A 15228-nucleotide genomic window follows, 5' to 3' on the forward strand; every position below is an offset into this window, starting at 1 on the left:
AGTAACCCAGGAGTGACGGGAGGTGGCAGCAGCGTCGTGGAGCCTCGCATGTGATAAACAGCAGAAAGAGACACCGAGGAAGAGGAGAAGAAGAAGAAGAAGGCGACCATGTTGATTGAAAGGAGGAAGAAACACAATAGAAGCGATTTATCTCAAGTAAAATTCACTTATTAAAGCGACTTGCAAAGAAAGTGACCGACCGGCCGCGACCTGGACATCCCGAGTATAACAGCAGACAGACTGAGGTACGTGCGCGGGGACTCGGACGCGTCCGGTTCCCGTTAAAAACAACCGAGAGCTGCCTGACGTTTGTGCTAAATTAGCCTCCGAGCTAGCGGTCCTGTTGTTGGTGCTAACGTACCACAACAACGCCAATGGTGAAACCGCAAACTGCGCCACGGCGGCTCCGCCTAACGTCACCGTGGTTTGATCTTTCACTCCCGCGTGTTGTTTGTGTTCTGTGAATCAAAAGGTTTTTTTTTTTTCAATGAGTCGACGGCTTAGCGGGTAGTCCGCGTCAAGCTAGCTTAGCTTTGATGTTAGCATAATGGAGGGGGGGGGGTAGATAGATGTACGTTTATCGATCCCAGATTGGGAAGGGATCGTGTCGCAGCAGCACATCAAAGGCATTGCACACGGAGAGCAATGGAACGGATACGAAGAATTAAAATATAACGTAATAGACAAATGTACAATAAAAATGTACACACTCCCTCAGTAAATGATACACAATAAAGTACTAGAATACACAGTAAAGTACTAAATACAATAGAACAAAGAATAAGCCTCCTAGAAACGAGAGATGACAAGTGTGCAAAGTTGTTTGCATTGAATGAGGAAGTAATGAGGTAGGATGGAATATGACAAATAAAATATGAATATAATACGTACAAATTCAAAGTTATTGCAGGAGTAAGCAGAGAGTTTGTTAAAATTATTGATTTACGGAGGAAAACGATCAACTTAATGTTGCCATAGAGTAATTTAGAATAGATTACTGTTGAGTATTTATTTAGCAACTAAATAAACTAAGTAAATTTGACGTGTGTGTGTAAATAGCAGAAGCTCTTGACAGTCCGTATGAAATTAATGTCAGTCAGATCTGGAGCCTGTACTGAAGGTCAGTGTTATTTAAATCTCTGTCTCTTTGAACATGTTAATCTGCCTCCTGGCAACTTCACAACCGGACCAGTTAGCGAATTAGCTGTTAAAGCTCTGCAGCATGAGGGTTGTCAAAGTTTTAAGCAGCTAACTTGTTTATTTTACTAACCGACCCCATCACACCCGCTACAAGTCACTAGAAATCTGAATTTATGTATTAGAGAACATTTTATTATTGGCTTCCAGTGTGGTGGATGAAATCGGTGTCTACAAATCTCCGAGTCACTATTTAATGTCAACTAAATATTATTTGTCCTCTAAAATTATTAATTTCATATTGTTGAAAATGGGATTGTTAATTTCTGGTGTAACACTTAACAGCTTCCAGATACGTTCAATATTTGAGTCTCAACCAGACTTTACATATTTTGTAAGGGTCAAGTTTGGGAACTAATTAGAGTGAAAATTTATTAGGTGAAAAATGGAAGTGTTAAATAGCAGAGTAATTGATAACGACTGCGTGATTAATCAACTGCTCGTGTTCTCCGAAAACCATTCTGTCGGATTTCTTTCAGGTGACAAGTTTGAGTCGTTGGCTGACTTTGAGGAGGCAGCGGTTTGATAGGGGCCACACTCGCACACTTTACACACCGACCTGAAGGACTGAGGAGTCCAGGGAGAGAAGGTCGAACACCTGGAGCAGAGAGGAAACGCACAGTGAGGACACATCAGGGGTGGAAAGCTGTTTGGCTTTGGACTAGATAACCCCCTGTATGACTAGTATTTTCAGGATCCTTATTTTTTCACACGTGGAGCAACATACACCCACACAGTGGAAATAACAGAGAATTACAGACTATATGATTTTGGGGAAAGACTTGTACAAAGTTGGACATCCTTTTTTTTCCAAGGACAGGGATATTGAGCAACTCTTTTCGGACTCAAAGTGGAAACAAGAAATTGTTCCATTTAGAAACAGAAGTTTAAGTATTGAACTAAGATTATATTGAAGAAGCTATTCCCCAAATTCAGATTGCCTTAGTTGTTCTATTTCAGGACTTGAACCGCTTCGATACTTGTTCATATATAATTTTTCTATATTGTGGGCAAGTATATTCATGCATATTAATGCAAATTTCTCTTCATTTTGAAGAGCTCTTGTGTAAAAACTTTTTTTTGATGTTCCTGTACGTCAGTCACTCTGTTGTTTGAAGGGGACCGAACTGCACGTACATGTGTATATGTAAATAATACGAGTCAACCTCTGTTGTAAAAGCTTTGGACTTTAAAAGAATAGAGAATATTGTTTTGTTAATGCTTTATTAAACTTTTTTACTTTTGAAGAGAATTTTTAAAAGAAAGACCTAAGAGGCAAAAATTTAATACTTTGAAGAAAAAAATAAATAAACTAAGGCAAGGAAAAAATGGCAACCGCCAGAACAGAAAACCTTGGCACAGTCGTCATGGGACTGAACAAGCAGAACGGGCAGCTCAGAGGACAGACCAAACCAGCTTCAGTCCAGCCAGCACCTACAACTCTAGGAAAGGCTATGGGCGCACTCCAGAAAGCAGGCTGCCCCCCGCAAGAGGGAGGAGGCATCAAGTTCGGAGACGACTGGAAAAAGAGCCTGAAGCTCCCTCCCAGAGACACCAGGGTCAAAACCTCCGTGAGTGAAATTCCACGACGCTTTCTAATCACACTTCAACACGTAAATACTTTTTCTACCATTGTCCTGACCTTTCTGTGTCGCCTGTAGGATGTGACATCCACCAAGGGGAATGAATTTGAAGATTACTGTCTCAAACGAGAACTCCTGATGGGCATCTTTGAGATGGGTTGGGAGAAACCATCCCCCATTCAGGTATGTTTTATTTTTGATCAGTTATTCTTTTACCCAATGACTCCACAGCTTTAAACAGGGTCAAACGTGTAAAACACAGGTTCGCGTTAACAATTGTAGCAGCTTAAAGAGCTAAAAGGTCTGTTAATAACATTAAATCTCAGTGACAGAGTGTAAAATCCATGTGTATATGAGAGCATTATGTTTAAAGACAAGATTCCAGTGTCACAGAATGAGCCTGAAGACAGGATTCTTTTTGTTTCCTTGCAGGAGGAGAGCATTCCCATCGCCCTGTCTGGACGGGATATTCTGGCTCGGGCTAAAAATGGAACAGGAAAAAGTGGAGCCTATCTCATCCCCATGCTGGAGAGGATAGACCTGAAAAAGGACTACATACAGGGTGAGACTCTGCCTGTGGTGTCATCCACTGCTCATTCTGATTCTCTCGTAATCTTCTTTGACTTGACTGTTGTCCCATAGTGAGATCCATCACTGGGCTGAATTGTAATCTGTCCTGTGCATTGTTATCCCTCAGCTATGGTCATGGTGCCCACTCGCGAGCTGGCCCTGCAGGTGAGTCAGATCTCCATCCAGATCAGCAAACACCTAGGAGGAGTCAAGGTGATGGCCACCACCGGGGGCACCAACCTGCGAGATGACATAATGCGCTTGGACGAAATCGGTAAGAACCTCTAGGTCCAGTCTAGGTCCAATATATAATAACATTAATAATTTAACACCATATACGTTTCTGTGGAGCTGAAGGAGCAGTGCAAATTAATATAATGAAAATATACTGCTGTGCTTAGTAATTCTCTTGTTTTCTTCATCAGTGCATGTGGTCATCGCCACCCCCGGCAGGATCCTGGACTTGATAAAGAAGGGAGTGGCGAAGGTGGATCGGGTCCAGATGATGGTGATGGACGAGGTAAACATCAGCAAAGTTGTTTTAAAACATAAACGGAAATCTGATTGTATATTGTCTTCATAGTTTGTATTCGGGCAATAACCGTTTTATTTTCATGTCTGTAAAAATGTGTGTATGTGTTTCTTTGTTTGACTCTGAGCCTGCTTCATGTTAAATGATCTGTTTCCTCAGGCGGATAAGCTGCTGTCTCAGGACTTTGTGGTGCTCATTGAGGATATCATCAGCTTCCTGGCCAAGAACCGGCAGATCCTGCTCTACTCTGCAACCTTCCCCATCAGTGTGCAAAAGTTCATGGTGAGTTGTTGGCTTAACTGCTACACGACTCGTCCTTCCCAGTGGCGCGGGGCCACTTGGCACCTTTCGAATCGGACTGCAGACCAAGCTGTTCTCACACTGTGCCCAGATCTGTGTTTGTCTGTTGTAAACATTTCCTGGGCGGCCTTCACCTACATCAGCTCAGCTCACACTTTTCTGTTTGGAATGTCGTGTGATTTGCAATGTAAATGAAACTTCCGATTTGTCCATGTCTTCGGTTCATTACCGATTTCGAACTCCTACAGTTCATTTAAAAAACAACCTTGTGGTTTTTTTCACTTTGACGATAACACACACGCTCTAATCTGTTCCTTCTCCCTGTGTTCTCGCTGCAGGCCAAGCACCTTCAGAAACCCTATGAGATAAACTTGATGGAGGAGCTGACTCTGAAGGGCATTACTCAGTTCTACGCCTACGTCACAGAGAGGCAGAAAGTGCACTGCCTCAACACACTGTTTTCCAGGGTAACTGACTCTTCACTCTGTGTTCACCGTCTGTCCTTTTTCAAACTGCCGCAGGCCTTTGTTTTGTCACAAACGCACTTTAATTTGACAAGGCAGTGGCTCATCAAACGACTCATCATAAAAACAAACGGCCAGAGTGGCAGAAAATACAGGACTGCATCTCTGGTTGTTTCGTAACTTGGCACAGCCGCTGCCCAGTGGCTGACATTAACTTTGGAGATTTGTCCAATGTCCCGTTTCCTCTTTTATCTGTAAATAACTTCTGATTTGCCGCAGAAGTAGACTTCAGGTTAAAGGTTTGATGCACTGATTCTAAAGTGTCTTTTTTACTTCCCTCCGTCACAGCTTCAGATCAACCAATCGATCATCTTCTGTAACTCTACCAAGCGAGTGGAGCTGTTGGCCAAGAAGATCACTCTGCTGGGCTACTCCTGCTTCTACATCCACGCTAAGATGATGCAGGTGAGACAAGTAGACTTCATGGTTTGTAATGAGCAATTGGATGGAATCTGGTTTAACTAAAAGTTTGACTGAAGTTAGTTTTGGGTTTCACCTCAAGGAATCCCAGGCATTACTGTTATTTATCTGTTTTTGCATCATCTGTGCAGGTTTTTAAACATTTTATTTAAGAAAATCTATGAATTCTATTCTAAAAATTACGTTTAGTCTTGAAATCACTTCTGAAGTGAAGTTCTGCATTCACTTATAGAGCATTTCCCTTGTGTGTTTTCAGGAATACAGGAACCGGGTGTTCCATGACTTCAGAAACGGACTGTGCAGAAACCTTGTCTGCACCGGTGAGTCTCCATCAGATTCTGCAACGTTTCAAATCAACACATTTAATGTTTAATGCACTGACGTGTTTCTTCCTGTAGATCTCTTCACCAGAGGTATCGACATCCAGGCTGTCAACGTCGTCATCAACTTCGACTTTCCTAAGAGCGCTGAGACTTACCTCCATCGTATCGGAAGATCAGGTTTGTTGTTAGAGAATCAGTCCTTTTTATTTGAATGCATAGTGCATATTTATAATAAGTGTTCTCTCGCTCTCAGGGAGGTTTGGTCACCTGGGGTTGGCCATTAATCTCATCACGTCCGAGGATCGCATAAACCTGAAGGCCACTGAAGAGCAGCTGGTGACCGATATCAAGCCCATTCCCAGCAGCATCGACAAGAGCCTCTATGTGGCCGAGTACCACTCATCCAGCGGCGACTGTGACGTGGAGGAAATCGAAGAGAAATCAGGACATCCAGATGACGGCATCTAAAAAAAAATAAAAATAAAAAAAGGTGAGATGCTTTGAGATAATTTTTTAGACTTTAATTGCATGGAGAAAAAAAAGATCAATCTTCCTAATCTAAGTTTCATCTTCGCTCCAGGACATTAGGACACATCGGGCTCTTAGACATCAGCGCTCGCAGTCTTCAGGCGACTCTTCAGTTTCACGTTTTCCCCTCATTTTCAGAGCCTGACAAATGGATGTTATTTTTTGGTTTCTTTTTTTTTTAGCTTTTCCTCAGAGAGCTGCCTCTTATTTATTTTGTTTAATAACTGAGAAAGTTGAAACTATCATTTTTCACCAAACTCGCACTAGACCACACAGCACGTGTTTGAGCTTAGATTATTTTTCCCTCCTAAAATACATTAGAGACCCGCGCAAATTATTGTCACAGCTGTTTTGAACCAGTCGTCCTCCGAGGCTTCATCGCCAGCAGCAACTTCGGTCCGTTTTTAATGATACAATGGTGTGTTTCCACCAGCCATCGTTCTGTCCACTTACACTGCTGTTGTCACTTAAGTGCCTTACTTACTCCCGTGTGCACTCATCCATTCATAGCCTGCTGTCCTCTGTCATGCAGCGCAGTGCGAGCACAAATGAGATGAACTAAAACCTAATCTGATTTTTATTTAAACATCGCATTATGCAAAGGGGAAAAAAGATGACACACACACACACACATACACACACTGTCCTGCAGAGGTGTGTTTGTGTGTGTGTGTGTGTGTGTGTGTGTGTCGAAACACGGCTCAACTCCTCCAACTTTACTGAATGTGAACGTTGCAATAAAAAAAAAGGGCAGCTTTATTTAAATACTGTGTGACTGTTTTTCCCTCACTACTAATAATCCATGAGCAGAGCTAATATCGGAAGACACAAGCCCTCTTACTGATTCGTGGATGTTGGCCTGCGACCACACAAACAGCATGGGAAATAATTAGCAGCCACATGCTGTGACACTAAGGCTGTCGCCTGCCGACAGTCGTTATTTTGGAGTTTATCTTGCATTTAAAAAACACACTTGGCTGGTGAGTCCGGTCAAATTCATCGGCCACTGTAGCTGGGAGATGAAAATCTGGTTCAAAACAGCTTTGATAGCAAAACTTGCAATTTCTACGCTCTCCATTATTTGAGCATCGACGGGTCCAAGACGCAAAGATTCGCAGGGTTTTTGTGAAGTTTGGTGCCGAGCGACAGTTTGAACTTTCTTCATCCATCCACATCTCCACGTTTCTGACTTACAATGTGGAAATATAAGGTTTATGAAGCAAACGTTTCTGCAGATCCTGAAGTGAAACTTTCTTTTTAAGCCCCATCATGACACAATTTAAGTTGGTGAATGTATCAGTTGCCAATGTAAACTCTGCGGCCCAGTGGTTGAACATGGTTGTTGTTTGTATGGCTGCTGTTGCATTAGAAACTCGTATAAATGTTAAGAAAAGGTTTCATGGCTCACAGATCTGTTCAGTCTGTTGAGAACCACGTTGACCGTCAATCAGAAAGACAACTGAAATCAAAAGAAATGAGTTTCTCTCTATGCAGCAGCAGCGATATATATATATATATTTTTTTTTTTTTGGTTTAAAAATGTGAGAATTATTTTTTTCTGAGGGGTGGGCTCTTCAATTTGTTTATTTCTTTTATTTTTTTTAAAGCAAAATTGTAGCATCTTTGAACAGGCAGCTGTGACTTTTCTTTTTGTCCCCCCCCCCCTTACAGAGCGTCACAACTTGTTTTTCTTTTTTTTAAAAGACATAAAAAGGAGCTTTTTAAGATTTATTTTGATGCTTAAAGCAGTTTGGCTCTGTGAGGATTTAGCACTGGGCAACTTCAGGAGGTGTTTTTTTGTTTTTTGTTGTGGGTTTGCAGACGCCAAGTGTTTTTCTCAGATGCGCTCTGGGCATCTTGAATCGTTCCCCCTCTCTGGTACTTAGAAGCTTTGATTTGAAACAGTTTCTGCTTAAAATTCGACAAAATTTCTTCTATAGCTCAGCTAAGTGCCAGAGAGGGCGCTCAGTTATGCAGGAGGGGGTTTCTGGATGAGCGTTTGTAGCACTGTGATCCTCTTGAACCTGTTCCATGTTTGTGTGACAGATGATCAAAGTGCTGTGATTTGTTCTCAGCAGCTCGATCCAGTGACCCTGAGGGCGATCTCCATACGAGGTGTTTATGAATCATTTTGAGGAAAAAGAATTGTAAATGATTCATTGTTTACACTAAGTCGTTTACAGTTGGAAAAAAAAAATGAAAAAATACTTTTGCTTCATGGGTGGAGGAGGTAGAATTTATTTTGTTTCCCCTTGAATGAATTTCAGGATTTATATTGAAGCAAAACCAAAAAAGTGTGTGTGTGTGAAAGAGAGAGAGAGAGAGGATGTGAGGGCGAGACATTTAGGTGTGTGCGTGTGTGTGAGTGAGACAGGATGTGAGTGCGAGACATTTGGTGTGTGTGTGTGTGTGTGTGTGAGAAAGATAAAAGGGGTGATTGGCAGTTTGGTTCAGAATCTACGTTCACATGCAGCTCACAACAGTTATTTTTTTTTTTTGGCAAAATCTGATTTCAGTAGAAATGGAGTCAGCCTGGTCACTCGTGGTCGACCGTTAAATTTGAAATAACACTAAACCTGTTCTGTGGCTGCATGTGAGCGCAACAGTCGTATGTAAGGTTTTTCTTTTCATGTGCAGACCTGTGTCACGTTTCTGTTGGCGATGAACGATGTCTTAAATATCAGTATGAGTGTTTACAGTTGTCAGGGATCTGCTTTATGTTGTTTCTCTCTTTTTCCATCTCCCTCGTCCTCCAGGAGTTCAAGTTTGTGGACACGAGATCTCATTTCTAACCGGAAATGTTCCCACTTTTATGTTCTTCTCGATGTTTTGTGTTCCCTGATCACGTTTACCACGGTTATCCCATGACCTCCTTTGTGACCGAAAACATCTCAGACCCCTCAAAGAAAAACTATCCTCAACAGCAACTTGAGTTTGATTCTGTTTGCTCCGAGCTTCTGTTCAATCAGTGATGAAATCTCACTCACCAGAGTCAGTGTTGAGATTTCAGGAAGAAGAAAGTTTGGACTTTAAAGGACTTCCTTTAGTGAAACAATATTAGAACTGATAGAAGCGATGGTCGGAGCCCGAATGATGAAACACAAGTTGTTTTAAAGTTATTTAATTTTGTGTTAAGGTAAAGTAAATGTATCTGTCGTCACAAAGGAGGTTATGATGAATGCAGTAATGAATGTTGAGTGTTGATTTTGTCATCGGGTGTTTGTTTGTGTGTGTGTGTGTGTGTGTGTGTGTGTGTGTGTGTGTGTGTGTGTGTGTGTGTGTGTGCGTGTGCACTCTGACCTGTCGGGTCTGTAGTGCTGTAAGGGAGTGGGAGGGATATTTGTCCAAAACCTGTTTAAAAAAGTATAACTGTTAAAAAATAAAAAATAAAAAAAGGAGTAAAGAAAAAAGGGAATCAGGAAAGGTTGGGGTTTGGGAACAGAATTACTGTTTTGGCATCGCTGCTTCGGCTCTGCAAATTCTTAATTGGTGAAATTCCAAAAAATTGCATTAATGGGCGAACTGCCCCGTAATAGTTTTACCGTGCATCACTAAATTGAATTGGACGTATTATTTGCTGCACTAACGAAGACTCACCCGCGTTGCCGGGCAGCGATTTGAGCCAAATTTAACGACAAACTCAGCAGATTTGTCGCAGGAAGCTGAGGAAGAATTTAACAGCATTAGGTCAACGTAACGGCGACATTACGACTCATAATTGGCTCTGACGTATTTTGGTTTAAATGTAGCTCAGGTTAGCACAACAGCAGTATTTCTCTATTACATGGGTAGATTGAAGGTGCAGGACAGTTTGACATTAAATTGGATTGTAAAAAAAAAAACAACGTTGGCTCAATTGATCCTTCATATAAAAATGCTTACGTACGGTATTCCGTTTTTTCTTTAGTTGTCTTATTTGTAGTTATTGGTCCCCTGGTGGCCCCTTGGTGCACTGCATCCTTTTGGACTAAAAATACTACAGCCCTTATCCAGACTCTGTATTTTGAGAATTGGTAAATGATTTTCCTCAGTAATTGTCCCATAAATCTCTGTTGTGCCACTAGATTAAAGAAAAACGAATGCTTTTCATTGGGTGTAACTGAAAAACTGTTTGTTTTTTTTGTTTTTTCCCTGTTTCCTTACGAAAATGCATCGACGCAGCACCAAGGTCTGTCAGCTCCTTGTGTGACTCACTCTGTCCTCTCCTGTTGTAACATGGAAATACTCGCAGGGCTCTAAAATTCAATAAATTGAACAGAAATTTACAACTGTCTCTCGACTCTTCATCTCTGCACTGACCGATTTAAAACCCTTTGACTGACGCATGATTTCAAATGACACTCGATTACCACAGTTTTTGGTAAATTGATTTAGATTTTACCAATGACAAAAAGCTATGACACTTATGAAATGTGATTTTTAGCAATAAAGGGTCTACTGTAAGTGTTTGACATGATATATTAGAAAGCTCCACAGTGCAAATTAAAAGAATAAAAGATTAAAAGTGTAAGAATAAAGACAGAATGGATCCTCCTCCATTTTGAAGTGTATCCACCAGTCCCTCATCAGACTGTGCAACATTAAACTGTATAAATCTGCTTAATTATATTATTATTATACTGCAGATTAATGTGTTTGAATTTAAAATCGTCGATCTGTCATTTGACCTTGAAGCTGTTTCACTAACCCCGCCCTCCACGCTTTCAACCCAGGCTCTCCACCAATCCCTGAGCTGTAAGACAATCCCACCCCGCCCTTCGACGGCTGACCTCACCTCGACGAGCCAATGGCGTTTGAGCAAAAAAATTACGTCATCTGCCTCAAAACCACACCCCTTGGATTCTCCTGACAGGCACAGTGACAGACAGGTGTTTCCGCAAATCATACCCGAGGGCCAGGGCCTGTCAGCCAATCAAAACGCGTACAGGTTAAAAAGGGGCGGGCCTTAGTCGGCACTCGCCTGTTTCTTCTTCTTCGGTGCAAGTCGGGTTTAACTTCCGGCTGCATCGTCCTCTGGAATCACAACGTGAGTAGCAGCGTTAGCTCGAGGCTTCGCGAAACCCGCGTTTTCTCCGGAAACACTCCCGACGTGTGCGCGGCTCCTCCAGCGGCAGTTAGCGGAGCCGTCGATGTCCGTGTCCCCGCAGCGGCGTCCGTGTCCGGGCTGTTAGCAGCCGGTGCAGGAGCTAACGAGGAGCTAGCCTAGCTAACGTGATCATGCTAGCTTTCATTCAAAACATGAATTGGGCTTCTTCTCCTGATCGGAGCCGCCGATGGCCGCTGTTTCCTCTTTAATTCACGTGATATCATGATGTGATTCGTATTTTAAAGTTATTTTGTGGTTCCAAGCTGCGGCTGCTCCACCTGCACATGCATGGACGTGGGGTGTGAAAGGTTAAAGGGACACTCCACCTATTTTACAGCTGAAGATCAGCTCACTCATTCATTCTTGAGCCCTGTGACAGTTTCCTGTTGGTCTCTGTAGTTTTTACAGAAGCTTTTACACAGTTTAATCACTATAATGTAATAATATGATATAAATCTACTTTACATGGAGTTTTATGACCATATTAATCACGTGTTATATCACATTCGTCTGCTCTTTTAAGGATTGTGCAGCTTTGTATACACACATCCACCCGATTTGTATTTATTTACAGTTTATTTTACTACATTATTACCAGTGTGATGTGTCTATTACTTATAAAAACCAACAAACATGGCTGCCTCATATAATCTATGGTTCAAGAGGATTAGATGTCACCTGCCCTGATTTTATTAACGTGGCATAATTCACAAATCTAGATAAACATCCCGTTTCTACGTCAGAGAAAATGTATCTTTCCTTTTCAACACCACCTCGCCCTCTTATCTCATATCTGTTCATTTCCTCTCTGCCCTCCCAGCATGGGCAGTGTGTTGGCTGCCAGTTCCCCCAACCCTCCACCCCCTGCCACCGGCGGTGCTCCTGCCCCCGGGTTGACGGTGCCGCCGGGCTTCGGGATGCCTCCGGTCTCCCCTGTCATACCCCCAGCAGCAGGACAGCAGGAGGATGGAGAAAACCCTCTGCCCAACCCGGGAGCGTTTGAGGAGTGTCATCGCAAATGCAAAGGTGAGTGGCAAAGACTGAGCTAGTAAAGAAACTTAATACCTGAACTGTGTGAATGAAACTCATCTGCAGCTGTGGTTCTTTGCAGAGGTTTTCCCGATGCAGATGGAAGGCGTCAGGCTAGTTGTCAACAAAGGCCTTAGCAACCACTTCCAGGTCAGTCTGGTTCTTCGTACCAGCATGAATCAGACAAGCTGTCATTGGGGTTTTGTCCCTGTGTTTTTAGAGTCATAAAGTGAAACCATATCTTTATATTTGAGGGGTTTTCAATCCCCAACGTATCTCAGCTAAAGTAATTACTTTAACTGTAACTTTAACTTTTAACTGTGTGTAAATGTGTAATTACATTTTTTAACACATCGAACTTCCTTCCAGGTGAATCACACTGTGATGCTGAGCACCATGGGCGAGTCCACCTACAGATTCGGTGCCACGTATGTTGGACCGAAGCAGACCGGTCCAGCAGAGGTGAGCACTGCACTCAAGTCACTGTAACTCTCACCAGTCACACGTTTATATTTATATTTTGAACTGTCATTCAAATTAACACTTGTTCTTGTTCAGTTTTTTCCAGTCATGGTGGGAGACATCGACAACAGTGGCAGCCTTAACGCTCAGATCATCCACCAGATCAACAGCAGAGTACGATCCAAACTGGCCTTCCAGGTAGATTTACTTTACATTTAAAGTCATTTCTTTCCCTGTCGGACATTTTCACATATCTTTAATACCTCCCTTATCTGACTGATGTATCTTTTTTATATAATATTTCCTTATGTTTTACTGTGCACAATATTTATTAAAGCTTTTAATGTGCTTATTGTAGATTTACCTTATTGAAGTATTAAGAGATGGGTTAAATCGACAAGTTTGTTTTTACAAAGTACAATATCTCGTTTGTTCTGTATCTTTGTCACAATTTAACCTTGAAATTAAATCAAACCACAACAAGAAATCCTTGACATTTCTGTAAAATTATCTGCTGATGTATCATTACATTAAAAAAAGTAATTGATAGTGTTGCAGGGCTCTTCAGTATCATTTGGATTAACTTTGTAAAACTCTGTCTTGTCCTCAGACACAGCAGCAGAAGTTTGTGAACTGGCAGGGAGACGCCGAGTTCAAGGGAGAAGACTTTACTGCAACTGTGACACTTGGAAACCCAGACGTCCTCGTCGGCTCTGGTAGGTCGTCAGTCTGTGACGCTGCGAAGACGAGTCACTCTGCAAGAAGTTACTTTTAACTGTTCATCTAATCTAAGCGTTTCTTTGCTGTGGTCTTCCTGTCAGGTATTGTCGTAACACACTACCTCCAGTCCATCACGCCCTCTCTGGCTCTGGGAGGGGAGCTGGTTTACCACCGCAGGCCCGGAGAGGAGGGCACGGTGATGTCACTAGTTGGCAAATACACAGGTGAGACCCAGGCTGTGGTGAGTCTGTAGTTCAGATTCATTGAGATGGAGATTTTACCTGGATTTGTTGAAAACACGTCTCACCTTGCCCTCCCCCTTCACAGGCAGTAACTACATCGCCACGCTGACACTCGGCTCAGCGGGAGCTCATGCGTCGTACTACCACAAAGCCAACGACCAGGTAATTCAAGCCATAAAGAGACGGCTCAGAATGTGAAGAGGCCGTTGCTCTGTGACTCTCGAGTTTCGTGCTTTGCCTTCGTCCAGATGTGACTGTCCTCTGCTCTTCAACAGCTGCAGGTCGGCGTGGAGCTCGAAGCGAGCAACCGCATGCAGGACACCAGCATGTCGTTCGCTTACCAGCTAGATGTGCCTAAAGCCAATTTACAGTTTAAAGGTAGGACATGCGTGTTAAGGTTATTTCAAGAGAGCAGTTTCACAATTTTCATTTAGTTAGTTTAGTTTTACGAATATTTTTTCTCTGGTAACACCCATCTAACCTTGTTGTTTCCGTGCCTCTGCCAGGTTCAGTAGACAGTAACTGGGTCGTTGGTGCAACATTAGAAAAGAAGTTACTCCCTCTGCCGCTCTCGCTCGTCCTCTGTTCTTTCCTCAACCACCGCAAGAACAAGTTCCAGTGCGGTTTCGGCGTCACCATCGGTTAAAGCCACCCGAGCGCTGAACCACCTGCAGACGGGACTTCACAGAACGGACTAACTTACGATGGATGGACGGACTCTGCCATGTGCTGTACACCTCATACTGTCTCTGACCTCCTTTAGCAGATTCGGCCATGATCTTGTAATTGCTTTTCCTCAATCACGTTTCATCCAATATGCTGAGTAGAAACACTGAACGGTAATAATGTAACAATCTAACGACTTTAATCATTTAATCGCCCGAACTATCTGAAGTGAAATGAAGAATGTGATTGGTCAGGAATTTGACGCCTGTGACGACAAACCAGTAGAAAGACGTGAGACGTTACAGAGCTCGTTGTTTCTGTCACTGAGTTTGTTGCCTGTTGTGTTTTTTTGTTTTGAGTTTTATTCTTTTTTTTTTTTAACTGTAAAGTCTGTGTTGGCGTGCAGTGAATGAAATCAGTCTCGTTTGCTCGTTTCAAGGTGATTCGTTGGTTGAAGACCGTCAGGAGGCGTGTGCTGTGCTGTCACATTCACAATCCATCCCATGTTCTGTTGCCTTTTTTATGTTACGTACGTTTGGAACAGTGTATAAGACCTGTATATACCTCTTGAAAACGGATAAATACCATTTCTTACTAAACCTGCACGTCTCGGTCGCATCCTTCAGTCGATCTCGTCTCTGCTGGACTGTGAGTTTGTGAATTTATGTTTTGAAATGACCACAAATCCCAGGTAGTGGTTCACAACACCAGAGAACTTTATTATAATGATAAACACGGAGGTGGGGGAGCATTATGCCGTTTAACAACTGAATACAGCAACTTGAATAGCGAACATTCCCCTAATGAAGCCACATTTAAATTCACTATATCCAGATTTCTATTTGGATCTGCCCTCAGATATCAGTCCTCTAAACATAACTGATTGTTTTTTCATCAACATCCATGAATTCTCTTTTTTCTTATTTAATAAGATATACAATGAGCAAACTTGGGAGAAATAGTTGGTGTGTGGAGGCTTTAGAAACAGTGTAACCGGGAAAGTGGAAGCCGTCGGACAGCTTGGCCTTCATCCCGTCTCCGTACGG

General features: G+C 42.5%; 2 protein-coding genes across 4 annotated transcripts; both read left to right on the forward strand.

The window, feature by feature from the left end:
- The first annotated feature begins 69 nt into the window (after window positions 1-69).
- LOC118124521 (probable ATP-dependent RNA helicase ddx6) lies at window positions 70-10242 on the forward strand. Of its 2 annotated transcripts, XR_007034938.1 has the most exons (14): window positions 70-245; window positions 1677-2768; window positions 2859-2963; window positions 3213-3342; window positions 3478-3624; window positions 3776-3870; window positions 4042-4164; window positions 4521-4649; window positions 4995-5111; window positions 5383-5446; window positions 5525-5626; window positions 5703-5939; window positions 6030-8833; window positions 9146-10242. XR_007034938.1 is itself a non-coding variant. In XM_035182415.2 (13 exons), the coding sequence occupies exons 2-12, from the start codon at window positions 2526-2528 to the stop codon at window positions 5915-5917; spliced, it is 1470 nt and encodes a 489-aa protein (XP_035038306.1). In that variant the 5' UTR covers window positions 70-245; window positions 1677-2525; the 3' UTR covers window positions 5918-5939; window positions 6030-10242. The 2 variants fall into 2 exon arrangements, 1 of the variants encoding a protein (XP_035038306.1); XM_035182415.2 differs by having other exon boundaries at window positions 6030-10242.
- Window positions 10243-10857: 615 nt separating this feature from the next.
- Window positions 10858-14781, forward strand: tomm40l (translocase of outer mitochondrial membrane 40 homolog, like). 2 transcript variants are annotated; one of them, XM_035183635.2, is made up of 10 exons: window positions 10858-11003; window positions 11884-12089; window positions 12175-12242; window positions 12462-12554; window positions 12651-12752; window positions 13165-13270; window positions 13376-13498; window positions 13602-13678; window positions 13792-13894; window positions 14023-14781. In XM_035183635.2, the coding sequence occupies exons 2-10, from the start codon at window positions 11885-11887 to the stop codon at window positions 14160-14162; spliced, it is 1017 nt and encodes a 338-aa protein (XP_035039526.1). In that variant the 5' UTR covers window positions 10858-11003; window position 11884; the 3' UTR covers window positions 14163-14781. The 2 variants fall into 2 exon arrangements, with proteins under 2 accessions (XP_035039526.1, XP_035039525.1); XM_035183634.2 differs by lacking the exon at window positions 10858-11003 and adding an exon at window positions 11337-11371.
- Window positions 14782-15228: the final 447 nt, after the last annotated feature.

Source organism: Hippoglossus stenolepis, chromosome 17 (assembly GCF_022539355.2).
Source record: "Hippoglossus stenolepis isolate QCI-W04-F060 chromosome 17, HSTE1.2, whole genome shotgun sequence".
In the NCBI taxonomy this organism is placed as follows: Eukaryota; Metazoa; Chordata; class Actinopteri; order Pleuronectiformes; family Pleuronectidae; genus Hippoglossus; species Hippoglossus stenolepis.